Source organism: Clupea harengus, chromosome 2 (assembly GCF_900700415.2).
Source record: "Clupea harengus chromosome 2, Ch_v2.0.2, whole genome shotgun sequence".
In the NCBI taxonomy this organism is placed as follows: Eukaryota; Metazoa; Chordata; class Actinopteri; order Clupeiformes; family Clupeidae; genus Clupea; species Clupea harengus.
This window is the reverse complement of record NC_045153.1, coordinates 23,766,904-23,794,433: the sequence shown is the minus strand read 5'-3', so window position 1 is coordinate 23,794,433 and position 27,530 is coordinate 23,766,904. Positions and strand designations below refer to the sequence as shown.

Below are 27,530 nucleotides of genomic sequence, written 5' to 3'. Positions count from 1 at the left end.
TGTTGAACTACAGTTTTGAAAAGGCAAAGACAAGGGGGGTTCGACAGAGGTGGCGAAAGCATCTTGTTAAAGACCAAATTCTCCAAATCCGGTTTAGATGCTTTTTGTCACGTTTCTGCCATGAAGACAGCCTTTGAGGGGATGATTCAATCACATTTGCGAGGGCAGCAGTGCTGTTTCACATGTGTTGTTTACACCTCTATTCATATATTTATGAATTATGTGTTTGTTTTAATTGATAGCATATGCCTATTTCTTCATAATTTCCTCAGGCGTGATTTTTCTTCTGTTCATTACAATTTCTGCAAGCATTTTGCTGCATTTTTCAAGCTCCCCCAAAAAAAGTACACGCTGACATTTACCAGAGACACTGATTTAGCTTCATTACGTCTATCAGCATCCATTAGATTTTAAAGGCAAAGTTAAGATTGGATAAATGGTGATTAAAGCTTGAGTCATTCATTTGGGTGTTGTTGTGGTGGTTGTTTGCAGTCAGTTCAGCTGACACATAAGAAATGACTGCAACTTGGGGAAAATGGAAAAATTACTGCTACGTGTTTCTCACATCTCACTCACACAATGACATGGTACCGAAAAACAGCTGTTAATATAATTAATGGATACTTTTTATGGTTTTGATTCATTTGATTATTGAAACTCGTGCAGAACAGCTCTGAAACAACTTCCGAATAGCAATTTATAATGCTCCATTATGTTTATTAGATGTAATGAAATTCAAATTGAATGTGACGGAGTGTTTTCCATTTCGAGTGGCTGGCGACCAAAAAAAATGGAAGAAAAGAAATGAGTTTGAGCTTTGAATCTCTCATTTCGAGATGAAAAACAGTCACACTCGCCTGATCATCAGAGGGGTATTAAAAAGATAAAAGCAATTCTCCTTCATACTTTGAAATGGTGGCACATGGTAAAATTAATATTTACGGCACACTATCTACAATACATGCATTCATTTCGGTATTTTACACCTCTGTAATTCTTTATCTCCACAATGCGTGCCATATGCCGCTCAGACATGCACACACACTGCTCTGCGCTTTGCCTTAAATCCAAATAATGAAGTGCATCTGTTTTTCACTGTTACAGTTGTATCTGCCTCTGCCTAGTATCGCACAGGCTCAGCTGGCTCATTTGTTCCACCGCGTTTCCTGTTAGCCGGCACGCCATTCAACTCCCTCAATCTGTGTTCTCTCCTGTGGCTTCGCAGGCAGGCGCGTACCTGGCGAGCTCTGCGTGGTGGCAGAGGAGGAGGACGAGCCCCCCCCCACCGAGGTGGCCTGCGAGGTGGCCTGTGCCGGCGACTGCGTGGTTGACTCCTGGTCGCGGTGGTCCCCGTGCTCCCACTCCTGCTCGTCCAAAACCACCGAGGGCAAGCAGAGTCGCACGCGCACCATCCTGGCGCTGCCGGGGGAAGGTGAGCGCCGATGAGTGACCTTAATCAGGATGGAATAGCAACAAAGCGACAGCCCCTGACCGGTGTTAACCTCCCCCCCACACACCCCGGTGCAGTCGGTTCTGTTTGGTTGGGTGTTTGCTGGCAGGCTCTACTGTGTTTTTACCGACAATATAGACATCATCATAGATCCCAGCGAATGTGATTAATTAATGGCTGTTTTAGCAGTTAAGGCAAGGCCTTTCTGAGCTTTCGGAGGCTTTTCATTGCTGGTTATCTGTGTGCCGGCAGAGTGGCGCCACTGAAAAGAGCGAGTCGGTACAAACAGCTGTTGGGTAGGATCTGCAACAGTGGCATAAATCATGTGTGGCCTGTATAAAATGGCAGGAAGAGCTGTGTAATTAAGACAAAAATACACCTGAGTCTGGGGACGCCTCCTGCCCACTGCATTCTCTCTCTCTCTCTCTCTCTCTCTCTCTCTCTCTCTCTCCATCTCTCCTCTTCTCCCCCTCTCTCTGTCTCCCCTGCTATCTCTACCACTCTCTCCTCTTCACGCTCCCTCCTTCCCTCCTCTTCCTCTTCATGTCACTATCCTACTCTCTCTCTCTCTCTCTCTTTCTCTATTTCTCTCTTTCTCTCTCTGTCTCTGACATACACACATAGGCACACCACACACATACACACACACACTCGCACACACACAAACTGCACTGCAGAAATATGGAAATCCCTCCCAACCTTAGATTCTCCAAAGACCTGAAGGCTGTTATTAGCCAGACAATCCCTAATTAATATTCACCCAATCTGCGCACTAAGTAGTTATTTTACATTCTGGAGCACTTACTTGAGCGCCAAGTCATTGTGCGATGGGGAAAAAGGCTGAATGTCAATTCAATGTCACGGTGACTTAGGGTTACTAATTACAATACAGGGGAGGGCAAAAACAAGGTAATAATCCCTTCCTGCTTTTCGGCTCAGTTCCGATGTATTCATATCCGAATTCGTACTCCGATGGGCTAATTAATGAGCATAGGCGTACAAGCTGGTTTTTAAGAAAAGCGGTAAAAGGGTCGAGCGAGCTGCTCTCTACCTGATAGCTGTTTTTGTGTGTGTGTGTGTGTGTGTGTGTGTGTGTGTGTGTGTGTGTGTGTGTGTGTGTGTGTGTGTGTGTGTGTGTGTGTGTGCTGTCGACTGTCTCACCTCAAGGAGGGAAAGCGTGTCCAGCCGCCACCGCTTTGGAGGAGTGGAGGTCTTGCAATGACCATCCATGCATCGTGTTCTACTGGGAGGCCTCGCCCTGGGAACCCTGTGTTGAGGACCCGTCAGCCAGCGCCAACGGCACCAGCCAGTGGAACAGCACGGCCTTGTGCGCCGCCGCCGCCGCCGCAGGGACCCAGACCCGCACAGCCACCTGCATGAAAATGAACATCGGACCAGTGATTCCTAAGAGGTACTAAATTACATTCTGACCCCCTCCGCAGCTGTGGTGGGAGCGGTAGACAACTGAGATAAAGAACGAATTTTGACATGAGGAACATATAAGTATGTTAGACTCTACTGCCTCAATTCTAAATATAGTCTTTTAGATGGAGCATACTGTAACTGCGACTGCAAAGATTTCTGCTCCCATTTTGTCATCTTGTAGATCTGAGCAAGTCATCCATCTGCTGACAATATGGTCAAGGAGCCCTTGGTATAAATCTGAAAATACTGTATCTTAAAGGCAAAGAGGCAGTTTAATTCTGGACTTTTAATTAGCATTTTATAGCCAGCAGCCCTTTAATACATGCTGTATTTCTGTGGGCTTCTCATGGACATTTCATTTATAGGTTCATCCATTTCTATTGATTTCTTTAGTTAGCCATCTTGGCGATTTTACCTAGAGAGGGGGCCTTTTATTTTCAAGCATAAAAATAATCCCTCCAAAGGGAATTAAGTGCATGGACTGTAATTCAAATTTGTATTTATGTTATTATCCCATTTTAATTCTATGACATACATCATTTTTCTTATTTTGCATCTCTCCAGCCCACCCATAATACTCTGAGTAGGTGGTCTTATTAATCACTCTGGCCACGTCATTCACATGGCAGTGGCCTAATTCCTGTGAATTGTTTATAGACAGAAGAGGCTGGAGGCTGCCACACAGCCTTGGCAGTGGGAGCAAAACTAGTTCCTCCTCCCCCTCCCATCACACAACAACAGCAGCAACAACATCAACAACAACAGCAACTCCACATGTTATGCAATTATAAATCGCTTTAAAGAGGGGGGCTCCATATTACACAGTGTGACCCAGTATTGTACAGTTACCCTAGGGTTGGAATGGCTGTATATTGTATTATAGTTTGAAAGATTCATGAATGTCTTGGTGCTGTATGGCATAGCACAGAGCCCAGTGTTACAGTGTCTCAGTATTAGTTTGGCCTGGCCTGGAAAATGTGTAATGGTGTAATGTACAAAGCCTATTGGGGGCTATTCAGAGGGCTTTTGCTGAGGTACACTATGCATTATTATGATGTGAATGGCCCAGTGTATGTACCAGACTCAAAGGCTGGAGAGGTCAAAGGTGAGACATGCTACTTCTTTGACCTTTTCATACAAGGAGAAGTGTTCATCTGTCTCTTGTGAAGCTCGTTGTGCTTCTATTTACTGTTAGTTAGTACGGAGGTGTAGTGTGGGGCAGATGTTGGCGTGGAGCGGAAACACACATTCAGCTTACTTTGATAATGCGCCTTCTTGAGGGAATCCAGTAATGGAGCGGTGGGTGAGGGAAAGGCCTTCTCTGTGTTACGTGAAAAATATATTGAGCTTGAGGTAATCAGACTTATCAATTATTTAACTAGGTTTGTTCTGTTATTGACTCACACATGAAAGTGCTTTACGGGCAACTTCCCCAGCAGCCGTGCTTCTAAGCTCACTTTTTAACGTTCTCTCTCCTTCCTGTACTTTTAAGCTCACTATTTAACGTTCTCTCTCCTTCCTGGCAATTGTTTCACTGGAAGAAAAATGCCTATCTATCACTTATAGGTATTGTTGTTATGAGACTAGTGGCTTTTTTTGACTGTCTTATGGAGTGTTACAGAAATTCTCCTTTCAACAGGCGTTGGAATCAATAACCTTTATGTCTTTAGAGTTCCTTTGAAAAGAAGGTCGGTTTGGATGCTCACCCCTCTCCCACTCTCGCAGACTTGTGCTGACCACTCATCTTTCATCTCCTGCAATCAATCCACCTCTCTCTCTCTCTGTCTTCCTCTTTCTCTTTTTCCCCTTTCCCTCTCGCATTTTCCATCCCATCCTGTACCTACCCTTCCTTTGGCTGTGTTATATCACCATGCCCATTGGCTCATTTCACCCGAGCGTGCTGTAAACCAAGCGCAGTGAAGACAAAAAAAAAAATGGGTATGTGTGTTTTAAATCCCCACTCTCCTTTGATGTCACTTCTACGTGGGGCTAAGAGGCCCTGGGGTTTGGGGACCCATGCTGGGGCCTGGCCTTGGCTGAACCCCTCACCGCCTCTGCGTCCCGCTGCCCGCTGAGGCGTGGGCGTGTGAAGGAACGAGGGTGTGGCCCCTCACGCAACTCTGGGTCTGTCCGTGGGAGTTCGTGGGGGACCTACGGAGCCAAAGGTGCGCTCTCGAGTGTGGAGTGAGTGAATGCAGGAGGCTACGCTCTTCTGCTGCACGGCCATTTAAATTGCCTTTTTTTTATTTTACAAGAGCTGAATCCCTCCAGCGATTGACACCAGTGTGGTTCTGACACTTTTGTGAAATCAAAGCACTCACATGCGGTGAGGGCTTAGAGGGGGCAGCTTTAAAGAAAATGTTTAGAGGAAATCTCCTACCTCTTGCAGTGCGGTAAGTTTATATTTGTGATGCGGCTTGGTCCTGGGCTGTTTTCTCAAAGCTGACATAGCTGTTGATGAGCAATCAGAGCAGTTTGTCCACCCCTCGAGAAGTTTTCTGGAGAGAGCTTTTCTCTAACTATGATGCACAGAGATGGAACACGTTCTTGAATTAAGAATTAAGAGGCACTATGAACTATCAGATGAATTGTGTCTTTGATGAGTTCATCTGAATCCTTCAGTTCATAGGAACTGCATTACTAACACAACTCATCGACAAAGTGGTTCATTTGTGGATTTTCGAGAAGGTCTGGATCAATTTCTTGTTCGAGCTGCAGTTTTAGCATGTCTGTGTATCTGAAAGTGGGCTTATCCATTAAAATATATACAGCATTTTAGCCAACTTGTGTATATTCTGGGAACTGGAGGTGAAATATAGAATATACTATTTCATTCATTTTTCAGATTCAGCATGGTCTACTATGAGATAATACATCATGTAGCTATATTACAGCCAACTGGAATTTGAAGTTTGACTAAGCATACCCTAAAAAAGAGAGTTGTAAAATATGATTTTATCCATGTGTGCTAGGCTATAATAACGACTCATTAGGTTGGCTACAGTACTGTGCAGTGCAGGTAGATATACAACTAGAATGCAGCCAGGAAAATACAGGAGCTACCTTACCAGCATTCAAGACAGAAACTGATTGTGTTATTATATGAAGTTAGCTCGACTAACAATGTCCCTTTACTTTTAACATGGACAGCAAATCACATCATACTGCCAGAAGCAGAGAAACAGTAATACTATTATCTTACTAATGTCCAATATTCAGCAATAGTAGTAGTATCACATGTAGTCTCTTGATAACACAACATCAAAGAAAAAAATAAACGATCTTTACAGACCATGGTGCTGATTGTACAGCCTAATGGTTAAACAAATTCATCCGATACATGTCTGAAAGGAAAATAGCGCTGAGGGGAAAACAAGGATATGCATCTTTGAAACCATATGCCCTTTTCTCTGACTCTTGTGGGATGTGCTGTTTACTGTGGTGGTTGCTGTCATTGTGCCAAGTATAAACAAAGTCATTTGTATACTGTTCCCACACTCCAGATTTTTCAGATTTAATTAGCGACCGTGTCATGGACTTCGATCTTGACTTTTTGTGTGTGTGTGTGTGTGTGTGTGTGTGTGTGTGTGTGTGTGTGTGTGTGTGTGTGTGCACATGCTCTGTGTCTAGCAACAATTCACTTTTTTGTTTTGTTTTGATAGTCTTTAGACCAGCATTGCTCTTTCTCTCTTCTCTCTCCATCCATTTCTCCCTTGTCTTTTCTTTTGTGATATCCTTTGTGAATCTTATGTATACAGTACATCTGTTTTCCTCTATATAATCAAATATGAAAGAAATCACAATTCATCATTTCTTTTAAGAACAATGCTGTCTGTCCTTAGCTTTGGTTACTGTCTTGTCTGGACAGCTCAAGTGCATCTTTATGCATTTGTTAAACCCATATAGGGCAAATCATTGCATTTATCTGCATTAGTAAGTGCGTGACCAGGATAGATGGCATCTCTCAATTCCCTGATGAGGTGCCTACTCTGTAATGTCAAGGACAGTACACCTTCCTCAGCTACCAGCACTCAGGCAGCGGATCATTGATCACAATCTCTCTCCATTTTTCTCCGTCTCTCCCTCCCCCTCCCTCATATCTGTTTTTGATTCAGGTGTCCAGACTCTGCCCGTCCCGACACCGACCGGCCCTGTCTGCTCCCCTGTAAGACAGACTGCAGGGTGACTCCCTTCAGCGAATGGACAGCCTGTCCTTCAACCTGTCTACCAGGTGCTTCAGCCGAACGACTCCACATGAGGACATCTGCAGTTTGGCTTTTTTTTTTGTGTGTGTGTCTCTTCCCCTCCCTCCACCCGTCATAATCTTGCCTGACTTCAAACAAAAGTGCAACGCTTAGCATTTTGCCTCCAAATCTCCTCTGACTCAATAATTCCCTTTATTCTCAAGAGGATGAAAAGATTAGTCACAGAATTTTTCGAGGAAAGTCTGTAATGCAGTGTTTGTGGAGTGACCTATTCTGCATTCCTAATGAAAATGCTGTTGAATTAAATATGAGGGTGCAGTCGGGGTTGAGTAAAGCAGTAATGATGATCCCGAATAACCTGCCTGGGCCCTGTATATTATAATGGCATCACTTCAGAACGGACAAAGCAAAGGCGCACTGCTATAGCTTTCCCACTTTCCCTTAAGACACAATTTGCTAAATATAAATATAATTTAATCATACATACACTGCGCTCATAATCGCCAATTACTTTCCTGATTAACAAAGGTGGAGATACATATTTAATGTCTCTGAACAATATGGTAATGCAGTTAACATAAGTATGTAATTGTATTTTTTCCTCACTGAATGCTACTCCATCTGCAGAGATGCCTACCTCTGTTGGATCCTCTAGTGATGTAATCACACACTTAATTGCACTATTTTCAGCGTTTCTCAATTAGCTAGGTGTAATGAGCCTTTCAGTCTGAGCCAAATTAAGTCATTAGATCACTCTTGGACGCGTATACAGAGAGCAGATTGGAGGGTCACAAAGCATGAAGACTACATATATTGCAGTCTTTGTTTTAATTTATTTATTTTATTTCATTTCATTTCCAATGACAAGCAGGTTTTTGCTGTTTTTTAATTATCATGTGCTATGATTTCTTTCATTTGACAGTCAATGCAACCATGCCCACGCAGTCACGATACAGGACCATAATCCAGAGATCGGCCAATGGTGGACAAGAGTGTCCTGACACCCTGTATGAAGAGAGGGACTGTGAGGCTCTTCCTGTTTGTCCATCCTTCAGGTAAACACACAGGGAGCCTGGTTAGGCCTGCTGAGCTTTCCTCTGGTTATTTGTGATGTTCAAATATCTCAGCTCTTTGTCACCCATTACCCAAGGCATCACTTTAAAGAGTGCTCTTGTTTCTGCCCATCCCGGGAACAGATGGAGGACTCATAAGTGGCACCCTTGTACTCTGGTACCAGATGCTGTCAGACAGGGGATAACGGGGCCAGGAGAAGCGTGCGGAAAAGGACTGGAAGTGCGAGGTAAGCGGAGAAAAAAAGAAACTGCCCTTGTAGCTGTGAACATACGATTGTGTCACTGATAACATCAAGAACCAGCACAGGAGGTGGGAACGGACACGGTGAGCTGTGGTGTTGTGTTTGTGTTATGTGTTATGTGTGTTTGTGTTATGTGTGTTTGTGTCATATTGTCATATTTTTAAAGCCTCTAAAGGTGCACTGCACGGGACCCCGGAGCAGGTCTGATTTATGGCCGCCGTTAAAGTGCATCATATTCCTCATTTTGACAAGAGAAACTGCTACGCTGGCCTGAAGTTCACGGCAGAACCAAAATGACTTCCAATTAAATGTTAATGTTGTTGCGCGTTCTTTATGTACATTAGAATGATTCCTCTCCTCCTCACAACAGTGCTTACCGTTCTGACCTATAAAAGTCCTTGAGGAACAACAGGAATCGAGAGACTGTTTTTCAGTGAAGCTAATGGATGGATCTGCACTCCCTCAGAATCATTTAGCAGCCCGAGGTCTAAATTGGAACATTTCAGCCTGGAACAAAGTAACACAGATGTCCATATATATCTAAGACCAATTTGTGTTCCAAGTATACTTGTTTTTGTGCTGTTGTGGACAAGCGGATATGGACCAGCTGAACGCGTGCTCACTACGACCTTATTGTACTGCGTGCATGCAAACTACTGCATGCTCAGTTTCGCACATGCACAGTCAATACGGACTAGTCTGTACAGACACAAAATTTTGCCGCAGCACGGACAGTCCGTACTGACTGTGCAGATAGCAAAATCTGCACCATCCACACAGTGCAGAGACTGTAGGCGAGTTGTGTCCGCAGAGGTATACCACACGCGTGTTAGTGAATCTGAAATATACCAAACGCTTAACTGTTAATACATCTGTTAGTGTTAGGGAATCTGAAGTATACCAAAGGCTTAAGTGTCAATGAATCTATTTCTCCCTGCTCCTCTGTGGCTCTGCACATCACTGACTTGAACACTATCAATTTTTAAACATGGGCAAAGGAATAATCAGATCGTTAAAATTACTGCAAGCATGCCGACTAGAGTTTGACTGACTCGTTAACATTTTGCCATTTATTTGAAATATTGGAGCAGCACAGTTAAATGTGGCGTTTCATAAACGTGGCATTTTGCCAAATATGAGTGTAGTCATTAAAAATAATGAAGTGATGCATCACAATTTCTCAGGTGTTTTGTTTCCAAACAAGATCTTTTTTTGAAATCCAAATGTCCATGTGATACCAAATAATGAGTGGAGAACAATGGAAGAGTGCAAACAGTAAATCATAATTTTGCCGCTGTTAGAATATTACAACCAAACACACCACAGCAGAGGCCACACTTGTGATGAGCAGCTAGCTCTGCCTCACAAACCGACATCAAGGTCTCAGACAAGGAGACTGACGTTGACATTGACTTGTCTGCATCTTATTGGTATCAAGGTTTTGGCTCACATGGTGAGGTGCGAAAGCCAGCCCCAACCATATTCACTCTCCTTCTCTGGTGTTAAAACCTCATACCGGCTCAGGCCTTCTCCGGTGGCCAGTAATCGAAAACTGCATCCAGAGGGCTGTTAGAATCCCCTGGAGATGCTATTAATGACTTTCCTACCTTGAGTCTCAAGGTTATAAACATTGATTGAAGGTGGTTCATTTTTTCCCTTTTTTCAACGCCCTTGTCTTGGGTGTCTCACTTTTTGATATGTACCGCCTAGGTTTTCGCACAGCGATTCTTCAGAGTGTGACTGAAAAATTATTTCGGGCATAGCTTTAAGGTTTCATTAGGACAATGGCAGTGCCCCATCATAGATCATCTGTCAGACTCAACCCCATGGAATTTTCCATCAGGTTCCTTCCATACTCTGATTAATTTCACAGCATGAGCTTCACTTCTAAAATGTATATGCTGTAGAAATCTGAATGGCCATTTTAAGTTTACTCAGTTACCCCTTTGGCAGAAGATAAATGACTGCATGTTGGCTGTCTAAAGCAAAGCCTGTGTTTTTAACCAGTATTTTGACGTCTGAAATGGCCGTGCTGTCTGTGTCATACAATGAGTGCAGTGTCTGGTGTTTGATGGTGTTTCAGTGTAATAGTCAATAGGCAAACAGACAAAAAATGATTGCAGGGGAATTTATTGTTATGCTAATGGTACAGTTTGGGCACCCTCTCACAACATTTACCTGGCTAGCTTTCAAGTATATGTCTATGGAACAAACAAAGAGAATCCAAGATTGGATCTAAAAGCTCCTATTTTCTGCTATGTCCAAAAAAGCACTAATGCATTTTGGTATCGTTATTCTTCGTAGAGTTTCAGGTATGGCTCTTTCAGCTAATCATTATAAAGATGTGTGTACAGAAAGCTTTGCTTTAGTTATATATTTCCATTCACGTTCACATCGTCATTACCATCTGACTGATTCATGAATATCAAAAAAATGTCTAGACTTAATACTGGGCCATCGTTTTGCCCTGATACTGTGCTTTATTCAGCAGCACACAGCCAAAGCCTATACTGCTAAACCTCTGGATTGATTATGTTTCCAAAGATACGAGCATAAACCAGAGAGTATGCATATGCAGCATAACGTTCCTACTGGAAAACAAAACCAACAATGTTCATGTCATGATTGTCATAACCATAAACTATACTGTACTACTGTATTACAGTATATTTGATCCAAACACTTTCTAAATAGTTCTGCATAATCGTCTGGCGACGTTGTCCTCGCACATTCCAAGGTGCGGCTACATTTTTTTAATTTGACTGAACCAACATTCAGGTGTGCCGAGTAGTTTGACAGCAGCCCTCCACAAGCGAGATGCAAATTAACGAGTGAGAGAAAGTCTTGCTGTGTTGAAAGAACTTGCTTCATCAGCACAGCAGAGAATAAACAGCAGAGTGAGATGGAGAGAAACTAAATTGCACTCAATGAACCAGCGAGAGTGGCACCTCTGCAGAAGTTAGCGGCAGTGCGAAATCCATCTCCTCAAAACAATGCCAGAACTGCGAATTACAGAAAACCCGTCTGCCACCTCCAAGGTGTGCTAGGATGTGACCCTTAGCACACCGTGAGGCTCTCACTGCAGTCAATCATGCATAATCCACCTGCAATAGCGCTTGTTTGTGTCCATAATAATCGCCCACTCCTTAAGCAAACTGAAAAATACACATCTTGAGCTCTCTCTTAGTGGGAGGAGAAAAAGGGACTCAAAGAAATAAACACATCTGTTCCGTGTTGAGAAATATAATGGTTTACATGTGCTGAAGTGTGAAATATAAGCTAAATGCAAGTGGTTAGCGGTCTGTCATCGCATGTGTTAAGGTCAGTGGTGGCTGAGTCATACTGTGGCCACTGAGTATTCTGCGGCTTTGCATCTGGGAGCGTTTCGTCCAGACACTGAGAAAGATGAATGTTTTGGAGTGATCAAAGCTGAAAGGGGAGACAACAGACATCTGGTTTGATGAAAAAGATAAACACTGGCAGACCAATTTATTAAATTCTCTAGAGAGAATTAGTCCAGGGCTTTGACCACAGTGTCTAAAAACGGAGCTTCAAACAGCACCATGCAGTGCGTTTCATTTAATCACGGCCTAATCTGAGAGATGGATTGAATAGGGGTAAGGTGAGAAACAGACTTAACAAATTCTTTTCATTCCTGGCCCCCGTAGATTTAATGAGAATTGAAAAGCCCAGAGGGAGAAGTTTGACAAGCTCTTTGAAAAGGGGAAAAGTTCCCCTGGTATGTCCTTTTGTGCAGTCAGCAAACATTGGCACCTTTGTAAGTAACTACATTATTAAAGATGATCCCTGTCACAAGCTGAGATAAGAATAAAATGTTAACGATTTGGAGGGAAGATAATATGAAAGAGGGTGCTGCTGAGGGGAATGGAAGAGGAAATAATTGTGCTAAAAATGGGGAGGCCTCCATTCTGAATGAGAATGTCACCACTGTCAACCTTTCGCAGGTAAGGGCACAGTCACACAAAAAATTTCACACAGAAAAAGCGAAAGCGAGTGACAAAATGCCAAGAAGTGTGACTGTGAAATGACTGCAGCAGGGGTGAAAATGAGCTCATTCCATCTGGCATTTCACAATTCAAATATAGATGTACTGTACATGTTCTAGACATGCGTAGCTCACACACAATAGATGTACTGAACATGTTTTAGACATGCGTAGCTCACACACTATAGATGTACTGTACATGCATACATGTTCTAGACGTGCGTAGCTCACACACTATAGATGTACTGTACATGTTCTAGACATGTGTAGCTCACACACTATAGATGTACTGAACATGTTCTACACATGCGTCGCTCACACACTATAGATCTACTGTACATGCATACATGTTCTAGACGTGTGTAGCTCACACACTATAGATGTACTGAACATGTTCTACACATGCGTCGCTCACACACTATAGATGTACTGTACATGCATACATGTTCTAGACGTGCGTAGCTCACACACTATAGATGTACTGTACATGCATTGTTCTAGGCGTGAGTAGCTCACACACTATAGATGTACTGTACATGCATTGTTCTAGGCGTGACTAGCTCACACACTATAGATGTACTGTACATGCATTGCTCTAGGCGTGACTAGCTCACACACTATAGATGTACTGTACATGCATTGTTCTAGGCGTGACTAGCTCACACACTATTCATTCATTGACGAGACACCGTATTCAACAATAGATACAAGTATTGTCATACATACACACAAACAAACATTCTTTGACGAAATTGTTTGTAAAGCAAAGTCAAATGCTGGAAGCTGTATTAAATCAATGATGAACACCACAGTGACAGGATGCTTTGCGATGCAAAAGCCATCGATCGTCGCAACTGTGGACCCCCACATTTAGCTGGTGGTGGAGAGGAGAACCTAGCCAATTTGGTCAGATGGCAGAATTTAAAAGTCAAATAGCGATCAATACAATGTGTTACAGGTATGTTTGTAGATCAATGTGCTGCTCAAAGGCATCACGGGTGTCATGCATTAAGATAAAAACAACCCTGTCCCCGAGGGAAGGTGCTGCCCAAGAGGGCTGGAGTCAAATTGAATTTTAATCTTTTAGAAGTGGCAGCTAAGCAGTGAAATCATACTTACAACACAACATGGAGTGAAATCCTCCCGCAAAGACTCCCACTTCATTCTGACTTTGGTGCGAGCAGTTGCAAGCATTTCTCTGTGGACTGTATGTGTTAGATTCAACCAGTGAATACTGCCCATTCAATTTGAGGTAGAGAATCATCTTGAAAAGGCCATTGGACAATAATGTTGTGATTACAGTAATGGGTTTGTACAGTAATCAGTGTGGGGTGGCTTTAACCGCATCATTTGTTCTGCTATTTGAACTGTTTTAACGGTATCCTGTATTCAATTCAATTTTATTTATATAGCGCCAAAACAATCAAATTGTCTCAAGGCGCTTCACAGAGTGTATATATATATAAACGTATATATATATATATATAGATTGTATAATATCCTGTATATGTTTTAGTCACCTTTATGTGTTTAAGAAGTATTCTGCATTTTTCCTTTGAAGCGAAGAGCATTTTTACTAGCAGCTTACTTAAGTTGAAAGGGTAGGCCAGTGTCCCACTCTCTGAGATAGGAGTCTTGGTGGGGAGACTTACATGGTTAAGTGGCATGTCAAAACATGTCATCATTTAAGTGGCAAATCTCTGGCTATGAGTGAAGCCCTCTGCTCTGGCTGTGAAGGGTGGAGAGACAGCTCATATTGGCTTGTGGGTGGCATGGATGCATCACTCTCCTGAAAAGGTAACAAGCAGATCCACATTTGCCAAGCGTATAATTTACTTGCTCTTAGCAGGGGGGAGCGCCGGGGAAGTATTTCAAGAGGCAAAGAGGGGGGATCTGAAGCCAGCGGTGAAAAGGAAAACAACTTGGCAGTAACGCGTTTTACTGTCCCCGGCTCAGATCTACCAGCCCTCACAAAACGCACAAGCTGCTTGCAGGCTGAGAGGGGATGGGGCAAATAGCCCCCAGGTTCAAAGTTACAGCCCCCCCCCCGTATGACTTTTAATGTGATGTTGGGGAGAGAAGCTGATTTTCCGGGGATCAACACCATGCTGCAGATCCAAGCGCGTGTAAACAGCCTGTGGTGTGTGACTGGTGCACTGCTTTTATGCAGACCCACCGAGCGTAATGAGCGGTGGGGAGGTTTGTTTGGCCGGGGGGTTGATGGTGGTGGTGGAAGGATAGAGTGTGTGTGCGTCTGAACTGGGCCGTGTAATCCGAATGACACCCCCTTTTCCAACCTGTGCCTCCCCAGGCGTGAGCTGCGTGGGCGAGGACGAGGAGCCGGTGGCCATTGGCGGCTGTCTGCGCTGGGCTGGCGCCATGCCCCAGCGCTTCAGGCCCTGCTGGGTGCCCTGCAAGGACGACTGTGCCTTCAGCTCCTGGTCCAAGTTCTCCGAGTGCACGGGCTGCGGTGGCCCGCGCAGCCGAAAGCGCACCCTCACCGGTGAGTAGCCAACCTCCGCTCTCACCCTTTCTTTGTGTTCACCTACTCCTGTCCCCAACATCCCCAACACATTGTAGCCATCAGTATGTGCCAGTTTGTGGTTGTAGTAGGTGGTAACGGCAATGACACACAGAAGGTTGTGGTGGTGGTCAGGGAAGGCACTCCTGTTTGTTTTGTCTGCTACAGTTGAACAGTTCAATTCCACTTCACAGTCCACAAACAAGGCACTGCGCGCACCATTCACAGTTTACACACAGCGTGGACAGTGTTTATTCACACCTTGACTACACAGACAGGACCACAAAGAGGACCACACACACACACACACACACACACACACACACACACACACACACACACACACACACACACACACACACACACACACACACACACACACACAAACCTCCTGGTGCTCTTGCAGCTCTGGAGGGCAAACTTGTGGGAGTGTTGACATGACATAAGGTCAAACGTGTCCATATTATCCCTCTCAGGGATGAGCAGTTGACTGTCTTCATCCTCTCGATCCCCCTCTCCACGCCCCCCCCCCCCCCCATCAGGTTTAAAGCAGGTCCCCTGGAATCACTGTAATCCCTTTATTTGAATGGAAATGACAGAGCCTTTTGGCTGAATTACATGGTGTGTAGCTGCGCTGGGGCAGATATTGTACCATTTGTCCTCATAAATTTCTGATTTGTTGCCTTTAGGCTTTCGCAAATTTCCCCTGCCTTCATCCATAATGCTCTTCATTTAGAGTGTAAATTATCCCACTGTGTTTGGTGGAGTCTACTGAGCAATATGCAATATCCTCCCATTTGCTCTGCCCTCTCAGTTCATTTGGCTCCCTCTCGCTGAACCAGAAAGGCTCAGATGCTGCCCCTTTATACTGTCAGCGATGAGCAGTGAATAAATTGACCATGCCGCATCTTTAAGATCCTTAAGAAAACACAAGACATCGCGCACTTCTTTCGGCTACATTTCCAGTGGGTATTGCCGGTTTAGTCGCAGCCAGCTGCACCCAGTGTCCCTGTACATCATCTTAGCTCCTTGCCACCTAACAAACACCTAGTATTTCTGCCAAAATAGAAAATTCAACACACTGAAATTATAATAGATGTAAAGCAAGCCCGATTGCTGATGCCCACCAGAGAAAAGATGAAGGGGGGATAACGTCATAAAGAGAGGCCAGGCGGTTGGCTAAGGTGGACTAAAATGGATGCACAGAGTTACCTAAGGGAGCGGACAAAAGAGTCTGTCTACGCTAAAGGGACAAGCAGAGCAGCCGGAGAGAGCCTTTTAAGTGGACTACTGGGAGAGCTTGCGGTGAGAGCGCATAGGGGAGGCACGGGGGCTGCTGGCAGAAGGCAGTTTCATTAACCAGCTCGCTTACCTCCCCCGTCTGGGCGAGTCGTTCATCCCTTATGCAGGAGCTGAAGGCCGTTTTCCCACCAAGACAGACCTTTCCATATTCAAAGATGGCCTGCTGTGAACAATTTCAAAACCCGATTAGAAAGCTGTCTTCAAGGGATTGACTAGGGTTTTTGTTATTAGGCAGATCGCAGGGTTTTTTTTTTAGGCCCAGGAGAAAAAAAAGCCAGCCACACATCTTGATTGCTTTTCATTACCACACCAGCCTAAAGTATTTTTAGCTGGCTCCTCTGTACTTCACAGTAGACCACAGCCACTACACAGAGAACAGTCAAAACACAGCTCTAAACTAACACACTGCAAACTGCATAGTATTTGGAGAAGAGACATTTGGAAGGATGAACAAACATGTGCAAACGGGGAAAATCCAACACAGCATCTTTAACCAATTGCATCATATCGAGCAGGTGTACAGTCAAGAGGCTTCATCAATTATGTAAAGGCAGCGGGAGCGGGCGTTTTTTTTTTGCACGTACCCACGCTCAAAAGATGGAGGTGAGCAAACAGACTGTCGCCGGGGCTCCGGTACGCTGACAGCGATTCCACAGAGCCAGGTCTGTTTTGGCGACGGGGCCGGCAGCAAGCGGCAGAAACAGGTGGCGGCTGCTGGAGAGTCAGCAGGAAGCTGGAGGACACCCATGGACGCGAGGCTTCAAGAGAGCGCGAGCTCGTGATGGCAGAGCAGGTGGAGGACAGCAGCCCAGGAACTTAAGCAAAAGCTGCTCCCCCCCTTACACCATCTGGCCTGGACAAAATAGGACTTTTTTTTTATTTCTCTTGTTTTCCCTTTCCTGTTGGGCCCTGCAGCAGGAGCATCCCCCTCTCCTCCGCAGTGTTTTGTTTGTGTGTGTGTGTTTGTGTGTCTCTGTGTGTGTCAATGTGTGTTTGTGTGTGTGTGTTGTGTGTGCATGTGGGGGGTTAATGCATCTAAATGTGCTCTCCGAGGGTAACTTGCCTCGAAGCATTATCTCCAGCTCCACTTCACACCAGCACGAGGCATCCATAGGCATACTGCAGGCTTAGCAGGAGTAATGCCATATCTCACCATGCGTCATCCATGTGCCACCAGCGGCGTGTCATATTTATTCAGGTTCTGGTGGGGGGGAAAAAAGTCCCTGCAGTGCTCTGACAGAATGAGTTCCCCTCCAGCCCGCTCTCCTGCTGACAGTGGTGGAGTGGTGCTTTGCAGGTGTCAGCGGCGTTTGGCTGTGTGTACACGCCAGCTGACAGGGCCATGAAGCTGCCTACCCACCGGCCACATGATGGACAAGGTGTCAGAGGATGCACACTCATCCCCTCTCACTTCCCCCACCCCCTCTCACTTCCCCCACCTCCCCATCTCAACACAATAGAACACAAGTTAAACAAACGCAACACACTAATTGCAACTGTGTCACAAAATGAAGTGAGAAGAATAGAAACTCATTTCATGGTGGAAGAAATGTAAAAATGTTCCTCTTGTTGGTGAAATGAGATTAGGATGGTACACAGATCTTTGACTTTTTAATGTTTGTATGCGTGCGTCTGTCCATCTTTCTGTGTGTCTGTCTGTGTCCGTGTGTGTGTGTATGAAATACAGCCTGAAATATGAAGTGATTACGTTTGCCTCAACCTGTCCACTGGTACAGGTCATGACTGACTCAGTCATTCATAGGGCAATAATGAGGAAAAAATGCTAAGCAGTGGCAGACAGACAGAAAACGAGCGCCATGTCCTACAAATGTCTAGCCAGATGTGATTTCATCTGGGCAGAAATTCAGTTTGCTCATCAGATTTCCCCTGAAGCATCTTGTGTCGCTGTCTGCTCAAAATAGGGTATTAAGCTCTCCCAGGGGAAATTTGTAATAATATTTGACAACTCTCTCCTGTCGGAGTGGAGAGTCATGTAACCAGTCATTTATTTTGAACCCGTAAGAGTATTTAAGGGAACGAAATTACATGGTCCTGTCCCTGTGGTGTACCTGCCTTACAGGGGGTTCAGAGCTGTTACAGCCATCCAGACCATAGAGGAGATCTCCTCTTATTTTTCATTTCTTCGTGATGAACACCTTGATGGGCTGAAACTAAGAATGTGATTTGCCTGTCTGTAGGCCGGAGCAGGAAGAGGCCGCGCTGCCAACGCGAGGACCTCTTCCCCCTGGTGGAGACCGAGGAATGTCCCTGTGACGCCTACGTGTCGCAGCCCTACGGGAATTGGTCGTCCTGCATCCTGCACGATGTGCCGGTGGCTGGCTCTCGCCACGGCTGGCAGGCCCGACGCGACGCCAAGGAGTGCGGGCAGGGCCTCCGGTTCCGAGCCGTGGCCTGCATGGACCAGGGGGGCCATCTGGTCCGCCCGGATCTGTGCAGCGAGTCAGGTAGGTCTGCGTCACCCCTCACACGCGCCTCGTCCCCCCCCCCACATCCACTCCTCACGTGAGCAGCCAGACCGCGTCGCTGCCAGGGGCCAAGTCATTAGTCAAAATAGCGAGCTCCCCTCGGGCTCACCGTGTCACTGTAAATGAGATGGAGGTCTCGGCGTGGGGGCGGCCTCGTGTAACCCCCACCAGTGATTAGTTGAGGCTGCTCGATCCCGGCCACTGCCTCGGCTCTGATCATTGGCATGCTTAATCCCCCCCCACCCCCCACCAGGCTTCGTGGAAGAGGACTGCCACATCCCCTGCCCGCTGGACTGCAAGCTCAGCGACTGGTCGCCCTGGTCGCCCTGCAGCACCTCCTGCGGCAGCGGGCTGAAGGTCAGGTCGAAGTGGCTGCGCGAGAAGCCCTTCAACGGCGGGCGGCCCTGCCCCAAGCTGGACCTGAAGAATCAGGTGAGGTGTGCAGTGCTGTGCCAGCTAGACTGTTTAATGAGGGTAGAGCCATAAAGTGTCACACAGAAAGACGTCTCAAGTGCCATGTTAACGACCTCTTCATATAATCTTTGTGCAAAAAAGATGTAAAAGGGGGGGTTGGTGGTAAAGAAATTATATAATTATGAAAATTATGATGATAATGGAATACTACAAGTGATTAACTGAATTGTTCTCATTATTTCCTGATTAATACTGGAACTTTCTATAGCCTAAGCCTTAAATTTGGTGTTACATATATCCAAACAGTGAACATACTGTAGGCTATTAGCCATGCAGAAAGAAGTGATGGTTAACCACAGGAAGAATGCTATCTTTTGATTAGCTAACCATGTTTAATTTACTGCCTCCATTCACTCCAATGCTTTTCACTTCATTATGCACAGGGCAATGAAAAATGCCCCTCAGTCTTGACGCGGAGTCTAAACAAACCCTATCTCGCTGTAGTTAGGTATTGTTCGGTAAATTGAGTCTTTCTTGGCCGAATCGAATTCGTCAGGTTTCCAGAAAGCACTAATGAGGGAAGTGTGTAATTATAGTAGCTGCACAATGGTTTATGGATTCCTAAGTCATTGTGCCTGCACTAATGGTAGAATATGTAGGCGAGAAGAGGGCAGGTTTCTGTCACCACTCGCCTCTTGTTTACCACACAGAAGTTTGCAACTGGCAGAGAAATGTTTATTTTGAGCCATAATGATTATAATATAAATTGACATGTGTGCCACAGAGTCAGTGTAGTACTGCTCCATTGGATTAATGACTCATTATTTGTTTAAATTAACTCTTATAAGGCCATGACCCTTACTTTCTCACTGGCATCCATTTGATGCATACACTATGCTTCTGTTTACTTCAGTCATATGCAGTTGGTGAGAGTTGATGAGATTTACTGAGAGTTGGTGAAATTGGTAAAAAGAGTTGGTGGAAGTCTGTGAAATGTGTTAAGAGGTGGTGTGAGTAGGTGCTTGTGCCCCTGACCATCTCTGATGGCACCAGCAGCTCCACCCCTTTCTGAGTTGATGGCCCTCCCCACCAGCTCTTCTGAGGATATCAAACAGCTTTGATTTTCTCAGCAGTCAAAAGCAATTATTGGAACGAGTTCTTGAAACCACGCCAGCACTACTGCTTAGAACTTGGTGAGCTCAGTTTTATTTGTATAGAACGCCTGTGATCTCCACCAAGCACTTAAAGGGAAACTTTGTTTTTTCTTAGCTTTTTTTTTAACCTGGGCCCTATTTTTAAATCTGTTTGGGTCCAAACTTTTATCCCTATTGAGACATTATGGTGATTAGCTGGATGGATTGAATCATCACTGGCCATATCAGCGTTTGTTTGTTTTCATTCATTTTTTATTTAATTATTCAGTAAATGAGCCTGATGCCTGTTTACAGTGTCTGCACAAGACCTACTGCAGAATGCCAACTCAACATCTCCACATCAGTTGGGGCCTCCAGAGAGGGAAGCGGAGGGACAGGCGGCCACCCTTGCTCCAACAGACGCAAACTTTTATTCGTCTCACAGAATATTTGTGACAGTTTGGTCCCCAAAGGGTCATGGTTTAAAGAGGAAAATTGTATTATAAATGTGGTGTGTATGCTTGAGTGGGTTTTAAAGGACATGGCGGTCTGTAGAGGTCAGTATGCAGATGAGGCAGGCTGCGTGAAAAATATTTAAATGCGTTCTTCTGGAGCTTTGTGTACAGATGGTTAAGTGCCCGCTAACAAGCTTTATGTGCCCTCTGTTAAGCTGGCCTTTAATAGTCTGCCACCCAAATCAGAGTTTTGCCTACGATAATGGCCCTTCTAATCCTTAAAGGGGGAGATGAGCACTCATCGTTAATTTTGCGACTGGCCATATTGGGCCTCTCACATGTGACATACACAGCTGTCCAAGTGGTGTTGGAGTAATGGAGTACGGCGTGGGGAAGGAAAGGCAGGGACCAGTGGAATATCCCTCCACTGCTGTCCGCTTCAGCTCCCCACAGACAGGAGGGGAAATGTACCGTTGCGTTCACTGGACCACCTGTTAGAGGTCTCAGCTGGCCATTGCACTTCTCGCAGGAGCATTTCACAGAATTTTAAAACGCATCCACAGCGTCCGACCAAATGAACTTTACAACACTTCACACGCAAGCTGTATAGCCCAAGAGGATACTTGCAGGAAAAAAAATGAGGTCTTTACTAAAAATAGCCTGACGGTCAACGATTTCAGGTATTAAGCAGTTGCGTCCAGCATAGGCACAGTATTGTCAGGTAGCGCTGCTGTTTTTGTAAAAAGAAGCTTTGCTCTTCCAGGCATCCCCATTGAATCCCCAGAGAGAGCTTCCGCCACTGCTGAGGAGTCAGAGAGCACGAGAGCACTCTGCCTTCATTGTTTATTTATAACGGAAAAGCATTCACCGATTGGAGTGGCATGTCACAACCAGCCAATTGTCTCTGCCTCGATTTAGCACAATAAACAGCTGTTCCTGTTCAGCGGAACCTTGTTGTTTGTCTTCCACTACTGGTATCTGTCTATTGTTTGTTTCAAGCATTTTTTTTATCTGACTCAGGACATGTTTTGTATAGCTAGGTAGGCTCAGATTGAGTCCTCCTCCAGCCTGATCCCATCCCATTGTCAGATGGAATGTGCTTCTGCAGATTTCTGAATGGATTTGAATGCTGCAGCCGACTCTATTTGCTGCTGCTAGTAGATTTCTTGCTGACGCTGAACACCTGGCTTCCACCTGCAGCTTGCACTGATGCAATTAGGCCAGAGTTCCACTCCCTCAGCGAAGGTCTCCCAATGCAGCCCTCTGCAGGCGAACGATTCATATTCTTAAAATCTGCTTATCTCCTGTGTGGTGATTAGGTGATCTGTTAAGGGTAAATACATTTGGGAAAGAAATGAATAAATTATCACTCCACATCCGTAGAATTTTGCTCATGTTGAAATGATGTGCATGTGCAATGATCAAGACACACTGCAGGACAGCAGGTTTTGACACGTAAAGACAAATTAAAGAGACATTACTGCTTTCTCACCTCACCCTGATAGTGCTGCATTTTCACCTGAAATTCATGTAATTTCATTATTCTATCATGCATTCATTGTGTTTTAATTGATCACTATTCATTATTTTATTTTCCTTTCACATTGGTAAGGGAAATAGAGGATGCCACAGTATGCCTTGATTGAGTTCACAGACTTGAGTGGACAAATGTGTCAGGCAAAGTGCATAGTCTTATTCATGAGGGACTCATCCGTATGGTGGCATCAGAATGAGAATGTTAAACGGAAGACCTTTCATTTCCTGCACGAAAATTTCCACCAGCGATTCTCTAACCTCACACGGAAGGTTCTAGATAAAGACAAAGTGAGGATGCTATTTCCACGGGTTGCAGCAGATATTGTCCTCCCTAGAGCCTCTCCGGGCTTGACTGCAGTTAGACGCGCTATTCCTCATCCAACGCCTGGGGCTGTGGGCACGATTCTGGCCCTGTCGCGTGGCGCACATTCCTCTTGCCCGCATTCGGCACCTCGTGCCATATGGCAGCCGTCACGCACAGACACTGAAGTGGACCAGGCTGGTACCGGCGGAGACTGGGCTTGCCTGGACTGCATAATTTAACAGGCTCCATAAATCTTTACTCAGGAGCCAGTTGTGCGCAATAAAAAAAAGACTGTCTCTGTCAGACCTGTATTTTAGCACGGGAGCCTCTCACAAAGCCACAACACCACTCCAGAGAGGTGTACAGAAGCACTTTTTTAACGATGGCATTTGTTGACAGAATTTATTTTAATTCTGTAATCAAGATAATCTGCCCTTCAGAGCTGCTGTCCAATGTTGATTGTTTTATCACAGCATTCCGGTACATACATTCTATGATAATTTGTGGTGAGTGCTACAACTCGCAAAACATAGTAACGTCACAGTAATTTCATATGTCGGCACTTTTTATGGACCATTATTGTGGGATGCAATTGAAATGTTTTTCATGGCAACATAAAAGGGTGGGTTGAGGCTAAACAGGGGCCGACATGTTTCCCACATGGAAAAAAACAAGAGCTAGGCAGCAGCGAGGCCAGCATGAGTGCAGCTTGTTCTTGTTGTTGTGCTCTCCGTCTCTATAATTGGTGCCGAGCTTAGCCATCGAGATGGACGCGTGCAGCATGGCGGCCGAATGCGTCCCTGCCAGGCCGGCTTTCTGCTCAGTGGCGTCAACGGCGCTCTGCCCGCTTGGCCCAGAAACAATCGCGTCTCATTTTATTGAATGCAGCAAAATCAATATGTTTTCCATTTATGCTTCTCTGGGTTTTGATCTGCCATTTGCGAGCATGAATGTGGTGGTGGTGGGGGGTATGCACTGAGTGAGTAGGTGAATGAGATGTCCCCTGTCAGTTTGTTGACTTTTTGATTTGTTTAGAGGGGGGAACATGCTTGCAAATAGATGGTGAGATTGATGTTTTGATTTGGGCTAAAGCTCTTTTTCATTAACGAGTGGCCCTCAGCGGTTTCGCCGAGCACTTCTGTGGCGGCGAATTTGTCTGAGGCGGGTGGATTTGTTATTCATCTGCTGCACCCAATTTAGCTTTTCAACTGTGATTAGTCATATTGCGCATCAGAGAGCATCTCTCTCATGTTAAAGCATGTAGGAGGGAAAGGGAAAGAAAGAGATGCAACCCTGGCCCAAACCCCTGTAGCATCCTCCCACCTCTGAGCCGACACACCTTGCTCAAGTCAGAGTGTCAAGGAGGAGAGGAAGGATTGTGTTTGTTGTGGGGTAAGAACTGTTCATCACTAGGAATCCACAGACATTCTGCAAATGTTTCTGCCAAACAGAGCCATTCTTGGTGATTACCCACTTTCCTAGATGAAAGTGCCAATGTTTTTGGGTCATCGGCAATTTCTCTCCTGCTCTTTTTTTTTTCCCCCACACACAAAAATTCTCAGACATTCTGCACAGCCTGGTAGTACTTGTACCTTCATAATATGCTCAATAAGGGTTGTAATGGACTTATATGCAAAGTCTTATAGGGAATTAAAGTGTCTAGATTACCTCCCTTTATGGGCTCTAAAAAGAACAGCACTTTTCTGCCTGGATGGTTTGAATTACAGGAGCTGTCTGCTGCCTCTCCTGTATTTAACAGAGGAAGGTGTGATTCAAGGGCAGGACACACACATGTGGATTAAACTCCTAGCCCACTGACCAGCCAAGGAAAGGTGTCCTTTTTTTTTCATTTCAACCTCCCTGCAAAATATGCATATTGCTCAGACAGTCCCTGGTGGGGTGAAGCTCAATTGGCTTTTGGAAGCTCTCCAGGTTTGTCAAAGTCCTTCAGTTGCCCAGATGGCCTGCGCCGTTTAGCTCTGTTGCAAAGGTTAGCTGTGGTTTCATCAACTGATTAGAATAACAAAACAGCGAGGGTGCCAAAGAGGAATAATAAACGTCCTCTCATCATCTGACAACGATGGAATCCCCCTTGTTTTCTTTTAGAGGAAGGAAAAAAAGGTCATCTGTGCTTTTGAAATCCAATTTTAACCACAAACTTAATGGAGCTTGCCTCTTCTAAGAGAGCTCTACACACAAGGCTTTACATGATGAGGGGCAGCCATTTTCCAAGAGCTATAGAATTCAGCCCCTAAGGTCGTGCATGAGAGCCTCTCCAAGTGGCTCTGTGGGTTATTTGCTCCGCTCAATTTCAAATAGTAAACATCGCCTGCAATAGTTTGAAGTGAGGTTACTTTACCTTGGGCCATGCCAGGAGGAGAGTTATTTCAGTTACAGTTTTCAGAGGAGCTTTGGCATTCAGCTGCCATATCTGCCTCTTACAGGGCTGTAACTTGCCGTTGCTTTTCTACGCTGAAATGTATGATGATTGCGGATTTTGCCTCTGCAGTGACACGACTATGGTTTCATCTGTCTGCTCTCGCACAGGTTGTGTTCTTCGCCTGACTTTACAGTAGAAAGTCTCTCCTCCTTTCAGAGTTGCTGCTATTGTCCAGGCTTGGCAATAGGGTCTGCAAGTCTACCAAACGTTTGTAGTTTTTATTGTTAGCATTTGAACACTTCCTGGTTCCAAAGAAAAAAAATCCCTATGGAAAAATGAGTGGGTTTTCGCAAAATCTGCAAAAATAAAGTGTGAGTGAAACAACGGCAGTAGAAAAATAAGCAAACTGTATGGTAAATCAACATATAGTTATCAGTTGGTCTTTTGTAACTAACTGTTGTCTTGTATCGTAAAAATAAATATGTTGCTCCCAATATTCTAAAGCAGAAAAAAGACTACATAGTGGATTCCAATTCATAATTTGCCTGCTTTCTACGTGCTGTTCCTTTGTCCTCCAGCATGTGCCACGGAAGTTGTTCAAAGACAGACGTCATGAAGGACATCTCATTTTGTTAAAAGCTCTCAGAGGAACTGAGGAGCGAGGAGGGAGGACCTAGAAGTGTGAAAACAGAGGAGCGTCCTATGCGGAAGTGTTTTCAATTGGAATGCATGGCGATGACATTTACATACAGTAAAATTAATGTTTGATTGATCTGAAAGTCCTGGACGGATGGATTGCAAGCAGTTATTTAACTACCAGTGGTGTTTTTAAACGGGAACTTGAAAAAATTATAATCCATAGCATAAATGACAATGGCCACTTGCACAATCTATGCTGTGTATTTCTGTCATTCTTTCAATGATAATATTGAACGCAACACATTACCTCAAGACGATGGCATTGTACAGTCAGTCAGTGCAGTTTGTGCTTTATAATAGGGCCTAAGTATCATTGGTGTATTAGATCCACATGTCTACTTGCTGATATCTCGCCTCCCCACCCACACAGACTTGTCTGGCTTTACATGCTTAATTAGTGACACAGATATTCAGGCAATGCAGCATAAAGTGTATTACAGTCCATCATGGGAAAGACATTCATCTCTGGGAAGTTGCTCTTCAGCACAATTGTTTTCTATCCCGTCCAGAGGCCAAGCGACAGTAATGGGCCAATCTGTTTGAAGTTTGAGTCAGTGTGCGACACTTAAAGAGATTTATGGCGTGCAGGCGTGCCTGTGAGGCTTACTATCCGTGTGTCTTTCTCCTTCCAATGAAAAGCCCTCAAGTATGGAGCTGGGATGTGTTTGTGCGACGTTCCTCTCTCTGTGTGTGTGTGTGTGTGTGTGTGTGTGTGTGTGTGTGTGTGTGTGTGTGTGTGTGTGTGTGTGTGTGTGTGTGAGTGTGAGTGTGTGAGACAGAGACAGAGACAGACAGAGAGCGAGAGAGAGAGAGAGAGAGAGAGAGAGAGAGAGATGGTTTGAGTGTGTGTCTTCTTTATCCTTGTCATGCAGAGTTAAGCATGTGGGAAAGCTTCACTTCCTTTTTAATTGTATCAAAGCTTGTCAGATGGTGTCATTGAAAAATGGGTAGTGTCATTTGGTTTCCTCGTTACAGTGGTCAGTTGTTGTCTCTTGTGTGTCTATACTTTCTGTAGCCATAAGCCCATAGTGTGTCTCAGTTATGTCTGGTATTCTATACAGTCTCACATAATGTCAAATGTTCCTTCTCATTTAAAATTGAGAGGGAAGAAGAACAACAACAACAACAAATGGTCGGAGGGAAGTACAGCAGTTACAGCTAGTGTGCTGGGATTCTTATATAGTGTCGTGTAACACCTTCATGAGGTCTACACAGGAACTGAGGAAGTGAAGATGAAGTTTCATAAGCACTGCATTGCGCTTCATAAGGGTTAATGTCAACACCTCACAAACAGGCAGCCCTCATCATATGCATTACCACTGTCATGTTTTACCCTTAATGTATGCATCTATGTGGGGCTATACAGTACTTGTGGTTCATGTAAATCAAAGCTCATGGAACCATTCTATTGCTCCACTGTAGAATCCTGCCAAGAGAATGGGACTGATTACTATTGGAATTCCAGGTCTAGCCCCAGCCCCTCAGTCAATCCCATCGGCACCCAATCACAATATCCTCCTTACATCCCCATTATTCTTGTAATGAGACACAAATGGTCGAGCCTGAGCAGCCGATCTTTAGCACTTCATCATCTGATGCGTAATTTATAAAACGCAGAGTTTTTAGACCTCTGTAGAGAGGCCGAGAGGCGACGTGCACCCCAACTAATGGCTCTATCATTTCTCTTCTCTCTTCCTCTGTTTTTTTTTTTTTATTTTTTTGCCTGTCACGCACTGCTAACACGGACATCTACAAAGGCTCAGGTCAGTGCTGCTCATTCTGTGTTTATGCTCTGTGCTTTCAGTAACACTTACACTGATGACCCCTCAGGGCGCAGGGGCCCCCCCCTCCCCTCGGTGACGGCCCGGTAACACACGTTGGTTTTTGGGCGGAGAGCGC

General features: G+C 44.9%; 1 protein-coding gene across 1 annotated transcript in view; it reads left to right on the top strand.

Annotated features, from left to right (window-relative positions):
- thsd7ba (thrombospondin, type I, domain containing 7Ba) overlaps positions 1–27,530 on the top strand; it is a 119,335-nt gene that overhangs the window by 77,819 nt on the left and 13,986 nt on the right. The window contains exons 9-16 of the mRNA XM_042709366.1: positions 1,226–1,432; positions 2,618–2,861; positions 6,991–7,106; positions 8,003–8,135; positions 8,277–8,380; positions 14,713–14,904; positions 18,423–18,689; positions 18,964–19,142. Of these exons, the coding sequence (XP_042565300.1) occupies positions 1,226–1,432; positions 2,618–2,861; positions 6,991–7,106; positions 8,003–8,135; positions 8,277–8,380; positions 14,713–14,904; positions 18,423–18,689; positions 18,964–19,142 (1,442 nt within the window). The remainder of the gene's footprint in view (positions 1–1,225; positions 1,433–2,617; positions 2,862–6,990; positions 7,107–8,002; positions 8,136–8,276; positions 8,381–14,712; positions 14,905–18,422; positions 18,690–18,963; positions 19,143–27,530) is intronic.